Source organism: Schistocerca cancellata, chromosome 5, assembly GCF_023864275.1.
Source record: "Schistocerca cancellata isolate TAMUIC-IGC-003103 chromosome 5, iqSchCanc2.1, whole genome shotgun sequence".
Taxonomy (NCBI): domain Eukaryota; kingdom Metazoa; phylum Arthropoda; class Insecta; order Orthoptera; family Acrididae; genus Schistocerca; species Schistocerca cancellata.
The window spans coordinates 277,964,310-277,979,676 of NC_064630.1; the positions used below are offsets into that span (position 1 = coordinate 277,964,310).

Consider the following 15,367-nt stretch of genomic DNA (forward strand, 5'->3'; position numbering starts at 1 on the left):
ATTACCCTTCCTGTTGCAAAGGATGGACTTCCTGAACATATCAGTGTTCCTCATGTCATGTAGCACTTCTCCAAACCCTAACACGTGTAGTGTCTGGTCGCAAATCAATCCTGGACTCAGTCATTACTCATTCTGCAATGATCTGGTTTTGATGTGCAAGAGTCCAGATCCTTAGATTGTTTTGGTTCCATTGGTTCAGTGCGAAACTTCTCATTGGTCTTGTGGAATGAAGACCACCATGATCCTATCTTCTACTTACAGTTTGGTCTAAGATATGAATCCTTGTTGCCTGGGAGAAGTCATTTCCAATGTTTCTGGCAATTGATGTGGGGCACCTGCAAGCCAACAGTTTCAGGAAACAATCACGCATTGGTGTTGCCATACGAGGACAACCGCTGTGAGGTCTATCGTTCACGTTTCCCATCTCTCTGTACTTTCTCCACACCACATTGAGTGACATGTAAGTTATCGGCAATATCATGCTACGTATAACCTGTTGAAAGTAAAGCCACTGTCCTGACACTATCAAAGTGTTGTGTGCCACTGCATGGCACGTTACTGCAGTGCTGAACACAAACTGAATGAAGCTGCTGTTGATGCTGGACTGCTCATGGTGTGCCGCTGCAGCATTGGTATGTTTACATGACTGGGAAACAGCCACAAAGTATGCCAATAGTAAATACCGTACAGTATGTGGGCTTTAACTGGATAATGCATGAAGTGCCTAGGTCAGTAAGACCTCTAGCAATATAGACTACATTTTATGATAGTGTTCCAAACTTTAGTAGAGCAGTGTACATTAGTGGAGCAGTGTACATACTGTCTTGACTTAACCCTGCTTGCCATACTGTGCAGAGCACCCATTTTGTGTCTTAGATGTATGACAAAATAATTTGTGATGGGTTTCACACATGATTTAGTACATGAAATCTTGGTGTGCAGTTACCCTGATGCAGGGTTAAATGTTAGATACATACATAACACTGGCCTTGGTCCCTGAAGTTCGTGTACCTGCATTCAAATAAATGCCGATGTTGTGCACCGTAGATCCAGTTTTCATAGACAAACAGTTGCTGAAGGCACCTCTGCAAGTCATCCTACCATCACTTCCTAGGTCTTCAGCAAGTGTCATCAGATTTTACCATAAGTGTGGCCTTGGCCCGGCAAATGTCTGGCCTCCTGGCAATCCCCATCAGGCTTCTTCTCCGCATTTTCATTTTCTGTATGATCAGCTTTTTCATTTGGTCCTACAGTTCCTAGTTCTTGCCATGTCTCCAGGTGTTCTCTTCACGTATTGATCCAAAGATCTTTCTCATGATTTTCTATTCAAAGCTCTACAAGTTCTCTTCATCTTTTTTGTGATATGTAAGGTTTCTGTCCCACATACGAACATTGGTACTATCTCTGCATTATAGGCATTAAAATTGGTCTTAACTGGCATATTTTTTTATGTAATTATTTGCTGCAGACTAAAATAAGGTTTACAGCCATTGACAATACATTAATTACTTTCTATATTTAGGTTGTTATGCCTGTTGAACTAGTTGCGCAAGTATTTAAACTTTTCTCCACTTTGGCTGTTTTTCATATTCCAACCTGGAATGTGACACTATTAGGGACTTTCCTTGACATCTCTACCATTTGTCTTCTCCAAGTTAATCCTCAGGCCAGTTTTACTGGCATTTGTTACTGATTACCGTATAGTTTCTGCCATTTCTTTTTCTGTTTCTTCTGTGGCTGCAAAGTCATCTACGTATTTCAGTAACTGCGTTCCTTCATTTAACTTCACCCCTTTGCCTTCACTTTCCATTTCCCGATTTACATTCTGCACAATCAAATTAAGAAGCAATCGTAAAATGGCACCACTTTGTCCCACACCTGTTCTGATGATGGATTTCTTCAATAGATCCCCTGTATCTCACTTAGGCTAACTCCCTCAATATGATGTCCATACTCAATCTGTGTACACAATCGTAATCCTTTGAAAACTATACAGATCTCACCTGTAACTGATGGCTGAATTCCCATCACTTCTCCCAGGTTTGTCTTGTGGTGAGAGTTTGATCCACAGTTATCCTCCAGCTTGTAAAGCTCCCTGGTGCTCTCCAACAATATCATCAGCAAGAAGCTTCAGTTTTTTAAGAATTATTAATTGTGTTTTGGAGAGCAAAATATCATATTTTTAATGTTCATAGTATATTTATCCAACTGTTTGATTTTTCCCCTCGCTTAATCTGTTAAGTAGCTGGAGCTCATGCATAGTAGGTGCTAAATATATACATCAGAATGTTACCAGTAAACTAAATTATGTGCTAACCTGTAAAAAAGATAAAATACACAAAAATCAAGAAAAAATAATGAAGTAGGATATACCATTGCTAATAATAATAATAATAATAATAATAATAATAATAATAATAATTTGTTGTGCTCATAGCTGAGTGTCATGACCCCATGAACCAAGCGTCTCCATCCCAGACGCTTGCCAGCTTCTCTTAGTGCCTGCTGAAGAGGTAGACAGGAGATCTTCTTGATTTGATCCATCCATGTGCTCACTGCTCTTCCTCTTGGTCTTGTGCCCTCGATCTTTCCTTGCAAGATTAAGGTGTCTGGAGCTATAGGGGGGTTCCATAATGGGCACATTTGTTCTTCTTTCGGTCCATTTTATGCGTAGCATCCTATGCCAGCACCAAAGCTCAAACGCATCAATGTGCTGTTTGTCTCTGGCCTTGAGTGTCCGTGTTTTGCGACCATAAAAGAAGACAGAAAACACGAGTGTTTCAACTAGCCAGATCTTCGTGCTATTTGTTATTGCTCCACTCTGCCAGATCTTGGTGAGCTGCTTCATAGCCACTTGCCCTTGTGTGATCAGTCTTCTTATCTCATCTTCATAACTTCCCATGTTGCAGATGGTTGACCCAAGGTAGAAGAAGGAATGCACGACTTCCAGTTCATTTAATTGACCTGTGAGCTGGATTTGTTCTTCTCGATCAATTATCATGAATTTAGACTTGCTTAGGTTGATGTCTAATCCATATGCTAGACGAATGTCCTTTATCCTTGTTAGTAGCTCAGCAAGTTCATCTTCGCTGTTGGCTAAAAGCAAACAAGCACCATTGCTAAAGTGCAACAAAACTGTTTTTCGATACACTGTCAAAGGCAGTCGCTTACTATCAGGTCATTTTGCAATGCCATCACGGCCTAGAACATTTCCTTCACCGGTTATGCAGTGGGAAGAGGGTCAAACCAGACGTCTGGGAGCAAAATACTTCACCCAGTACCTGGTCTGTACTTTGGATGGATGGGCATACTTCTATTGCTATGAAACCTCCCCCCCCCCTCCCCCCCCCAAAAAAAAGGAAGAAGAAGAAGAAGAAGAAGAAGAAGAAGAAGAAGAAGAAGAAGAAGAAGAAGAGAGCAAAATGATTTGTTATTAATTCCTCTATTGTCCAGTGGACAGCTCTTCAGGCATTTGATCACCTAGGTGGCATACATTGACCATTGCTCCACACAAGGCTTTGAACATGGTCCAAGGAATCATCTTCCACAGAGATTTTATTGCACCAAACAGATAAGGAACCCCTGACTAATTTCCAGCAGTGAGGAGTATATTTTATCAGACGTGCACTAAAAGGGACCAAGCATAATCACACAGATACAGGTGCCTTTATATTAGCATTTGAGGAGAATGTCCTCCTGGAAAAGGTAAAGGTCATGGTGTACAGTTGTGATGTGAGACGTGTCCCACTGCCTGTGAAGTGCTCCAGATGTTTACGCTTTTGGCATATGTTATCCCACTGCACAGTGGACCCAAAATACAGTAATTGTATGTGATCACTCCACAAAGACAGTCCATGTGAATATGATCCATCTTTGTGTGTCAGTTGTGCAGAACATCACCCTCCATATTCACTAGTTCGCTCAGTTCTGAAGAAAGAACAGAAGATCCAGGAATTAAAATCTATTGACCTCTGTCATATACTGAGCTATGGACGAAATTGATCAATTATGTTAACATCATGATCATTGTTGCCCCCCCCCCCCCCACACACACACATAAACCTTCACCAAATCAGATCTCCCACCACTCTCTTTTCCTGTGGTTTTCGTAATACCTTTTTGGGAACCACTTTCTGCACTTGGCCAGAGAAGAATTCTCCTTCAGCATCTACTGGTAATGAGGCTCTCTCATGGGATCCACCTCTCAGGCATAAAAAAAGTGTGTCAGTATGTCGCGAGGAAGTGTGAGGCCAAAAAATTAACAATAATATTGTCTAATGTTATGTCGAGAAAGTGCACAGTTAGAAACCTGCCTTCATACCAATCATATTAACTTTCAATAGTGTGGAACTCACATTTATTGCAATTGAGTTGCTTGCCTTTCAAACACAAGTAGATATGATGCAGAATGGGTAAATTTTTCTTGGCAGGAAGAAAGGAGCAGTCAGTTACTTACTGACTTAACTGCATCATGATTGCCACAAGGAACTTAAGTGTGCAATCTCCAAAACATGTGGACCATGGTATTGTTTCACCAATATTGATCTACCGTCCTGTGAAAGTTTCATCAAGAGTACCCTACATTTCTGGTGATGAGAGATGGGCAACAACTAATTGAAAGTACATTGTTTGCTTCGGGCATGTAAGCTGTGAAAATGAAAATTAATTCAGCCTGTCCAGGCAAACTTAAGTTCTGATAGTCTGCTTCAAGATGAAAAATGGCTCATTGATCATTTGCACATCAGTCTACAGCAGACATTATTGTGGGGTTGATGTCACAGGTGTTCCTGAATATCGTATGAATGTTATGAGCTGTTAGTTTAAAAGTTTTGACCATCAAATGTTATTTAATGTTAAGAACAGTGTTGCTCTTTTTTCAGAAACAATGTGCTTTAAGATTTGATACGTAGAATTACATCCCTGTGACTGATCTATTGGCAGCAGTTTCTGTAGGATTTGCACTTTGTGTGCCTACATCTCTGACAGGTCTTCGAGATGAGCAAACGTAGTAGTTGTAGGCAGTGGAATTTCCTGTAGGGCATGCGGATAGAGTGTGGATTCAGAATTTTTCACAGTCATCAGCTACCTGTTCATTATAAATACACTGTCCTCCTTCATGCATTTATACATTTCACATAAATTTTCTCAGCATGTTATAATCTTAGGTGGAGATTTCAATTTACCAGATATAGACTGGGACACTCAGATGTTTAGGACGGGTGGTAGGGACAGAGCATCGAGTGACATTATACTGAATGCACTATCCGAAAGTTACCTCGAGCAATTAAACAGAGAACCGACTCGTGGAGATAACATCTTGGACCTACTGATAACAAACAGACCCGAACCTTTCGACTCTGTAAGTGCAGAACAGGGAATCAGTGATCATAAGGCCATTGCAGCATCCCTGAATATGGAAGTTAATAGGAATATAAAAAAAGGGAGGAAGGTTTATCTGTTTAGCAAGAGTAATAGAAGGCAGATTTCAGACTACCTAACAGATCAAAACGAAAATTTCTGTTCCGACTCTGACAATGTTGAGTGTTTATGGAAAAAGTTCAAGGCAATCGTAAAATGCGTTTTAGACAGGTACGTGCCGAGTAAAACTGTGAGGGACGGGAAAAACCCACCGTGGTACAACAACAAAATTAGGAAACTACTGCGAAAGCAGAGAGAGCTTCACTCCAAGTTTAAACGCAGCCAAAACCTCTCAGACAAACAGAAGCTAAACGATGTCAAAGTTAGCGTAAGGAGGGCTATGCGTGAAGCGTTCAGTCAATTCGAAAGTAAAATACTAGGTACCGACTTGACAGAAAATCCTAGGAAGTTCTGGTCTTACGTTAAATCAGTAAGTGGCTCGAAACAGCATGTCCAGACACTCCGGGATGATGATGGCATTGAAACAGAGGATGACAAGCGTAAAGCTGAAATATTAAACACCTTTTTCCAAAGCTGTTTCACACAGGAAGACCGCACTGCAGTTCCTTCTCTAAATCCTCGCACAAACGAAAAAATGGCTGACATCGAAATAAGTGTCCAAGGAATAGAAAAGCAACTGGAATCACTCAACAGAGGAAAGTCCACTGGACCTGACGGGATACCAATTCGATTCTACACAGAGTACGCGAAAGAACTTGCCCCCCTTCTAACAGCCGTGTACCGCAAGTCTCTAGAGGAACGGAAGGTTCCAAATGACTGGAAAAGAGCACAGGTAGTCCCAGTCTTCAAGAAGGGTCGTCGAGCAGATGCGCAAAACTATAGACCTATATCTCTGACTTTGATCTGTTGTAGAATTTTAGAACATGTTTTTTGCTCGAGTATCATGTCGTTTTTGGAAACCCAGAATCTACTATGTAGGAATCAACATGGATTCCGGAAACAGTGATCGTGTGAGACACAACTCGCTTTATTTGTTCATGAGACCCAGAAAATATTAGATACAGGCTCCCAGGTAGATGCTATTTTTCTTGACTTCCGGAAGGCGTTCGATACAGTTCCGCACTGTCGCCTGATAAACAAAGTAAGAGCCTACGGAATATCAGACCAGCTGTGTGGCTGGATTGAAGAGTTTTTAGCAAACAGAACACAGCATGTTGTTATCAACGGAGAGACGTCTACAGACGTTAAAGTAACCTCTGGCGTGCCACAGGGGAGTGTTATGGGACCATTGCTTTTCACAATATATATAAATGACCTAGTAGATAGTGTCGGAAGTTCCATGCGGCTTTTCGCGGATGATGCTGTAGTATACAGAGAAGTTGCAGCATTAGAAAATTGTAGCGAAATGCAGGAAGATCTGCAGCGGATAGGCACTTGGTGCAGGGAGTGGCAACTGACCCTTAACATAGACAAATGTAATGTATTGCGAATACATAGAAAGAAGGATCGTTTATTGTATGATTATATGATAGCGGAACAAACACTGGTAGCAGTTACTTCTGTAAAATATCTGGGAGTATGAGTATGCGTGCGGAATGATTTGAAGTGGAATGATCATATAAAATTAATTGTTGGTAAGGCGGGTACCAGGTTGAGAATCATTGGGAGAGTCCTTAGAAAATGTAGTCCATCAACAAAGGAGGTGGCTTATAAAACACTTGTTCGACCTATACTTGAGTATTGCTCATCAGTGTGGGATCCGTACCAGATCGGGTTGACGGAGGAGATAGAGAAGATCCAAAGAAGAGCGGCGCGTTTTGTCACAGGGTTATTTGGTAACCGTGATAGCGTTACGGAGATGTTTAGCAAACTCAAGTGGCAGACTCTGTGAGAGAGGCGCTCTGCATCGCGGTGTAGCTTGCTGTCCAGGTTTCGAGAGGGTGCGTTTCTGGATGAGGTATCGAATATATTGCTTCCTCTTACTTATACCTCCAGAGGAGATCACGAATGTAAAATTATAGAGCTTCGAGCGCACACAGAGGCTTTCAGACAGTCGTTCTTCCCGCGAACCATACGCGACTGGAACAGAAAAGGGAGGTAATGACAGTGGCACGTAAAGTGCCCTCCGCCACACACTGTTGGGTGGCTTGCGGAGTATAAATGTAGATGTAGATGTATAAACAGTCTGTTGTCGAGAAACTGATCATGTCATTTTTTTATCTTATCGACTGGTTTTGGTTTGTGATATCCATGCCGTCTTAATTTTCCGCGTAAAGATGCACAAAAAGTTAACATATCATAACTGCACTAACATTTTCTCCTCAGTGGGTACCATCTTGTATCTTATATGCCCTGACTTGTCCATTTGAGAAGACCTCAAAAACAAAATAACATACAAACTTTATACTGCTGTTAGTTTTTACTATTTTTATTAATTTTCAGTCTAGAATGTGATGAATTGTTGTGTAGTTTTAGAAGCTGTTTACAGTGTGTAATGGTAATAGGAGCAGTATGTCTGTAGATTAATGGAAAAGAAGTTGTACATGTATAGTGTGGCTGGATGATATGTGAAGAACACTTCCATTGTTAAGTTAACTTCAGATAGGCATTGTTTCCTAAGTACTGTAATGTAGTCTTATGTCTACATAAGGTATGGGCCTGTGTTCCACAAAATCTGTGGTTTTTAAAGTGTCACAAGCTAGATCTTATTGCCTTGATACATAAAGGTTAAGCAACATCTAAAGGGTGTGATAAGATAATTCACTGATGCCCAAAATGACTTCAGAGGCAATACAATAACATTAGTATATAAATTGTCTCCACATTCATGAAGTGGTCTCTGCAGACCAATGCTTGGTTTCAAGTGAAAACTGTTAGGTGCAGGATTGAATGCAGATGCAATATGGGTGAGCCAGTGTGTAGTAGCTTCTGTTTCAGTGTACTGGCTATATGAACCAGCTATATATATTTGTCTTAGGTATTTGAAACACATTTTACGTACATACAAAACTCAGTATTCTGACTGGTTAGGTGCAGTCCACTACTAATTCTTATCCTGTATCAAATTCTTCATCTCAAGAGTTGTACTTGCACATTGTGTCCTCAATTATTCGTTGGATATATTCAAATCATTCAAATCAGGTCTTCCACTACAATATTTCCACTCTACAGCTCCTTATAGTATTGTGAAAGTTATTCTCTGATGTCTTCATATTTACCCTATCCTCATGCTCCATCTTATTGGCAGTGTTCTCCATAAGTTCCTCCACTCAGTATTTCTTGTAAAGAACCTCCACATTCCTTATTTTACAGACATTCAATTGTAACGGGTGTTACATTTGCAAGCAATAAAAGCTGAAAATTTTCACATTTAAAATAAGATGATTGATAGGAATTGCATGAGCAGGTAGATTGAGTTTTGAAGAGGAAAGTGCATAAGTTTAGGATTTTTTTTGAGTGAGTAAGGTAACGGGTGTTATTTCAAATGGATTTCTAAAACCGGGTAAAGACTAAAAATTCTGAGAGATTTGAACTTCAGTCTTGATAAAATTCTGAGGTACAAGTAAAGAACAAAAAGATTTTCCCCACTATTGCAGAGTAAGTAATTTGAATAATCATCAAAATATAAAAAAATAAATATGATGCGTCAGGTGTTACGCAGGTTGTAACGGGAATCACGTACTACATCATTCTTATGAATTGTAGACTTGTTTACATTCTAAACTCTGTCAATTTTGTAACATTAACATTATTAATTCAATGTTCTAGAAGAATCAAAGTTACCTTTTTCAAGGTTCTGAGTGCGATACATTTATATTAAACATATTTTTCTGTAACATCAATATTTTTGCCAACTTCATAAAAACTCTCCCTCCTTCCATTGTAATATTTGTCATAAGTAATTTAGCCATTATATTTGTTAATTTTACATGAGAAACATCACTTTCTTTTCATTTAAATAATTTTACTACTTTCACAAATTGCACAAATATTATTTTTCATCACTTTCTTTATCCACAGCACTTTGGCATACACTAACAAATTGTTTTATATTCTGTAAATATTTTCTGTTTGCTACTTTCAGCAGCAACTTGAACAAAAACAAACAGTTCCGCATTCACATCCTCCTCCTGTACTTTGCCTAACTCTTCTTCACAATCGAGTAGACCTGCTTGTAGTAAAGCCTTGTACTAGCACTTAGTTGCTCAACTTCCAGAGAACAAATACCAACTGTCTTTACTTCTGACTGAAATGCTTCAGATATCAACAATGATTCTGGTTATACAGCCTGAAGTCATGTTACCCCTGTATTTGTGGTATGGAGCACACATGATCCTATCTTTCTGTAAATGCCAACTCTTTTTGAAGAACTTTCTCTTTGTCAGTATGTACACTTTTGATATCCTTCACATGCTTCTTCATGTAAGCTAGAAATATTCCACTGAAATGAAAATGGAAATTTGATTATGACTCCAATGAGCAGACCAAATTTTGTCTTGGGGTATCATTGAATAATTTTCTGGAAAGTCGCCCTGGAGTACTGCTCTTTTTTTTTTTTTTTTTTTTTTTTTTTTTTTTTTTTTTTTTTTTTTTTTTTTTTTTCAAGTAAGTCTTCCCTCTGTGTCTCAAAATATGCAGCTTTAAATGTGTTTTTTTCCCACAAGTTAAACTCTTGCTAATTCACATGTTCCATCAGTGTTATTTGCTTTATGGCACTCATCGACATCAACATCCCATTGTTGCCAGCTGATAATTTTTTTTAATGGCATTGGACTTAATTAATTTTTAATGTGGAAGTTAATATTGGAACATTTCAGACACATATACATTTGTCATCATCTAAGTCAGATGTTAAAGCTAATATTAGTTGTTTAAGGGTCTTTGGGAAGCCCAATATGTGTTTTGAAAGAGCCTCTACGAAATTAATGATAGTGCTGTGGTGTATGCAAACATAAACATTATGAGGAGTTTTATCACTGAAATAACATGCTGAGGACCTAAAGAAAAGAATGCTGACATGCCAGTGTTTACTTCTGGATGAGAAGCCTCAAATTCTTCATATGCTTCCCCTCATATACATTGACTATATATCTCTTCAGTATGTGGGATCTTCCCCAGATACAAGATTTTTGTCAGACTTGACATCTTATCAGCCAGGTGCCAGCCAACTAATTTTGTCACTGCAGAACAACTGTTGAATCGCTAATTTGACTTCATTTGTCAGAGTTGATGATCGCCTGGTTTTCTTAGGGGCTGAGGGGATAGCAGGTCCAATAATGCCAGTTGTTTAAGAACAATTATCTTCTTATTGGGACAGATTGGGAAATACGTTTTTGCTTCATTTACTGCCCTTCCAAAAGACTGAGCACATTGATAAGTCCCAATAGGTGAGTCAGAAGCACCTGTAGTTGAAACTACACCTTTCTTTTTCTCTCTATGCAGTCTTACTCTTTCTCGAATCTTACTTCTATTCTCTTCTTCAAGATGTTTGTTTTTATCTACCTTTTCCTTCACTTTCAGTCTCCTAGCTTTGTCACATTCTTTTTGTTTTTCTAAATGTTACCTCCACTTCACTGAGTCAGATTTCAACTTTTCCTGACTAGACTTAACAGTTACTATTGGAGACTCCATTTTATGAACATGTAATGTACAGTAGCCTTAAATTCACAAAAATTGCACACTGAGTTATTCAATTATTTAAATTCTAATTAAAATTTAAATTATTATTTTCATGTAATTCAGTGTAATATTTTTAGGTCATGTAATATTTTATCTGGAAACCCATATAGGTGCTATGTAATTCTCAATACAAAATCATTTAAAATACCCAGTACAAAAAATATGTAACACCCATTACAGGAAATTATCAGATAATTATTAAATATTTATTAGAATTGTGGTGTAGTTTCTTAAATACCACGTATTTAGTCCAACTTTCACAAAAATGCAATATCCTGCCATTTTAAATTAGGAATTTATAGAAACTTTTCTCATTTTTTTAACAGTTTTATTTTCACAGCATGCTTATAAAAGATTATAATTATCTTAAAATTATCTTAAAATCATTCATTTCCTTACATTCACAGTAAGTGTAATAATGTTCTCAATAATCTTATCTAACTTCCTGTTGCAGTAAAATAAGTACTGTTAAAGTTAATTTGAGTATGGGGCAGAAAACATTACTATGGCAAATTTACTGTTATGTATTTTGTTGAAGCCTGACCAAAAAGAAATTTTCTAGAAATAAAAATACTACATATTTTGAATAACAAATCTTATTTGTAAGAAATCCAGTGTTTAAGCTATAATTTAATTGGATAGTTAAAAACATCTACTCAGCAAATGGCAGTAGAGCACTCACATAAAAGATGGGTGTAATTAGGGAAGCTTTCGGAGCCAGTGGCTCCTTCTTCAGGCAGAAGGGTTGAAGGGGAAGGGAGTGAAGGGAAAAGACTGGAGAGGTCTAGGAAAAGGGCTAGATTTTGAGAAAGTTGCCCAAAACTGCTGGTCAGGGGAGACTTATCACATGTAATGAGAAGAAAAGACTGATTGTTGTGGACTGCATTGGATGGGATTTGAAAACCTGAGAGCTTAAGGGTGGGAGGCAGGGTAATATGCAAGGCAGAGATTACTGCTTAAACTTCAAGCTAATTGTATGTAACAGAAGTGGGAGAAGGTCGGTGGAGAATAGACAGGTAAGACGACTCTGATTAACTCCTGCAAGCTTTTAAAGCAGCAATCTCTGTCTTGCATATTACCCCTTCTTCCACCTTTTAACTCTCAGGTTTTCAAATCTCATCCGGTGCAATCCCCGATAATAAGTCTTTCCTTCTCATCCCATCCAGTAAGTCTCCCCTGAGCCGGGGTTCTGGGTGACTCTTCCGAATTCTACTCCTTTTCCTTGTCCTCTCCAGTCCTTTTCCTTCACCCTTCTTCCTTCTCCTTCAACCCTTCTTCCTGAAGAAGGAACCCCAAAAGCATGCCTAATTACAGCTGTCTTTTATGTGTGTGCTCTGCTGCCGCTTGGTGAGTAGATTTTTTATCTATCCAATTAAATTATTTTGTCAAAAATTGATTGTTTTCAGTGTTTAAGTTATTTATAAGTAGCATTTGTTATTACAAAAGTCAGGTTTCAAAAATCGCACATTAGGTTCACTTTAACCTGGAATGCCTGCTTCTCAGTACACCCATTTTCAACATCTTCTGTAGTGGTTTGTTTTCTTTCTGTTCCAGTTTTTCTGTTCCAATCTTTCACTACACAATCCATGATTCACTACAATACAAAGCTGTGCTCCAAATGTACAGTCTCAGAAATTTCTTCCTCATGTTGAGACCAGTGTTTGACACTAATAAGCTTCTTTTGGCAAGGGATGCCCTCTTTGCCTGTACTAATTGACTTTTTATGTCTGCCTTCTTTGTCGATTGTATGTTATTTTGATTCCAAAGGTCCAGAATATTTAAACTTCCTCTTCTTTGTGATTAGATTGATGTTAGAGTAACCACTAATCTCATTTCTGCTGCTTCTCATTACTTTCATCCTTTTCCAATTTAATCTCAATCCATATTCTGTACTCAAAGACTGTTCATTCAATTCAGCAGATCATGTGATTCTTCTTCACTTCCACTGAGGATAGCAATGTCATCAGCAAATCTTATCATTGGTAGTCTTTCACATTGAATTGTAATCCCACTCTTGAATCTCTCATTTATTTCTGTCATTGCTTCTTCAATGTATAGATGGAACATAAGGTGGAAGATTACACCCCTTCCTTATACCATTTTTAATCCAAGTACTTTATCCTTGGTCTTCCATTTTTATTGTTCCCTCTTGGTGCTTGTACATCTTATCATCCCACATAAGTTATACATATTTTCTTGTAATTTTGAACATCCTGCACCATTTTTCTAGATCGACAGATAATGTGGCTATGTCTTCATTTGTCCTAAGCCTTGCTTCCATTATCAAGTGTAATGCCAGAACTGCCTCTACAGTGTCTTTACCTTTCATAAATGGGCTCCATCAAACACGTAGCTTAGTGCCATAACAAAACTCTGCCAGTGTCCTAAAATCAGTGCTACCACTTTTTCTGAAGCACTTTCACACAGTATGATAAACAGCACTTTAAAAGGTAGATATTTGTATATATTATATAATTGTACAAAGGAAGGCTGTGTGCAATGTGTGCATTGTTGCAGATATTGGCTCTTGCACTGGAAGGACGTTCCAGGCGTGGCAGGAGACGACCTAATACGTCAGGATATCGCAAACTGGACAGCAACTTGGAAGAAGCTATCTCATCGTCAAAGAGTGCCTCAGTCACACAAGTTATATATTGAATGTTCCTGCCCATTTTATTTGTAATTATGTTGCTGTGAAAGAACAAGCAAGCAACCGAAGATGACAGTGCTGTTCTGTGATCTTATGAATAAGAGTAACTTCTAGAATCCTAAAAGGAAATATTCAAGTGATCCTTAAAGGCATTGTTGGACTTGAGCAGTGTGTGTGTGTGTGTGTGTGTGTGTGTGTGTGTGTGTGTGTGTGTGTAACAACTGTTTTCTACATGAAAGTTTTTTAACTGACCAATTAATAAAGGTGGTGGAGTGCGGCAAGAGATATTTTGACAGCTACTGAAACATGGAATTTTGTTGCAAATTGTGTATGTCACCCTCTCAAGGCTAAACAAATAAATTTGAATAACTGAATGTTTGTTATATTGTGTCATCAGAGTGTGTGTGCCTCAGTGTATTTTCTGTAGAGACAATGACGAGCATTTGACACTAAGTAAAGATATATCTCAAGTATTTTCACTAAATTTGTTATTTTTACTCTTATTGCCACAGTTCACTTTAATAGCATGAAACTTAGTTTTTTAAGTAGAGTCAGTGTAATGACAATTGCAACAAAGACTCAAGTTGGTTTTGTATAGTGAATACTGAGCATAGATCTGTAAAAACTATAGACTGGATCATTGTGAAACATAGTTTCTTGTTTAAAAATATGGGTTATTCCTATTTAAATTTCCTGAACAAACAAATAACTATATTTTGCACCAGTCATAAACATGTTCATTGTAACTTCTTGCTTTATGTGTCAGTTGAAGAAATACAAAAACTTTGGAAAACTGTCCACTGTGGCTGATTCCATGCATTACAGTGATCTGCAGTAGTTTTCATTAGTTCAGATTAAACACTCAAAATATACACAACAAGAAAAATAAATAAGGAATCTGGTTCTTTTCTATGCATTTATTTGGTTCTTAAAGTAATAACAAGCTCTGTTACTTTCTTTCTTCATTCTTCTGTCTTCCTTGCTGACATGCTCCATTTCCAGTACCCTTCATCTCCCTCCATATCCATCATCAGTATTTCTTGCATTCTAAAAGGCTTTACTGCAACTGTTATTAGGACCAGTTAGAAGTTTTTGAATTTGCTCTATCACAAATAAACCAAAATTATTTTATACCGTCTTTCGTTCACCGATGAAATAGGCAATGTGCTTCTCCTTGATGGGAAGTCTTGTACTGTTTAGTCATCAGTTGTATCTTTCCATTGTGAATGTGACATTTGTGAATACTTAACTTCAGCAGGTGAAAAGCCAAACATCTCTTTTTGGGGCCTACAGCATTGAGTGGCTAAATTGAAAATGAAATTTCATAATTTCCTCTATGGTATTAAAGGAAATACACTGTTCCTAATTGTCATAGCCTAGTAAAACGTCAGTTGGTTTGTTGAATGTGCTAATAACAGATGAAATCAGTTTTTCTTCAATGAAAGAAAGTATTTGCCACAAGGTTGTAATCTGCCTGTTAAACCAAAATTGTGGCCCATTACATCAACAAGAATAAGATCATTTGGCTCAGTGCCTCTCTTTTCCAATAGTCAAAGAGCAGTTGAAATATAAATATACTTTTCATTTCATAGATTCATAGCTCCTCAACAGTGTAGAACCTGTCATGAAACAAGGATATATAATACATATTTATGGGGA

At 38.1% G+C, this 15,367-nt stretch overlaps 1 protein-coding gene across 2 annotated transcripts in view; it reads left to right on the plus strand.

Moving 5' to 3' along the window:
- The window catches only part of LOC126187650 (trans-Golgi network integral membrane protein TGN38-like), a 65,233-nt gene extending 51,151 nt beyond the window's left edge, over window positions 1-14,082 (plus strand). For both annotated transcript variants that reach the window (XM_049928858.1, XM_049928859.1), the window contains exon 4: window positions 13,576-14,082. In XM_049928858.1, coding sequence (XP_049784815.1) covers window positions 13,576-13,716 — 141 coding nt within the window. In that variant the 3' untranslated portion in view covers window positions 13,717-14,082. The remainder of the gene's footprint in view (window positions 1-13,575) is intronic.
- Window positions 14,083-15,367: the final 1,285 nt, after the last annotated feature.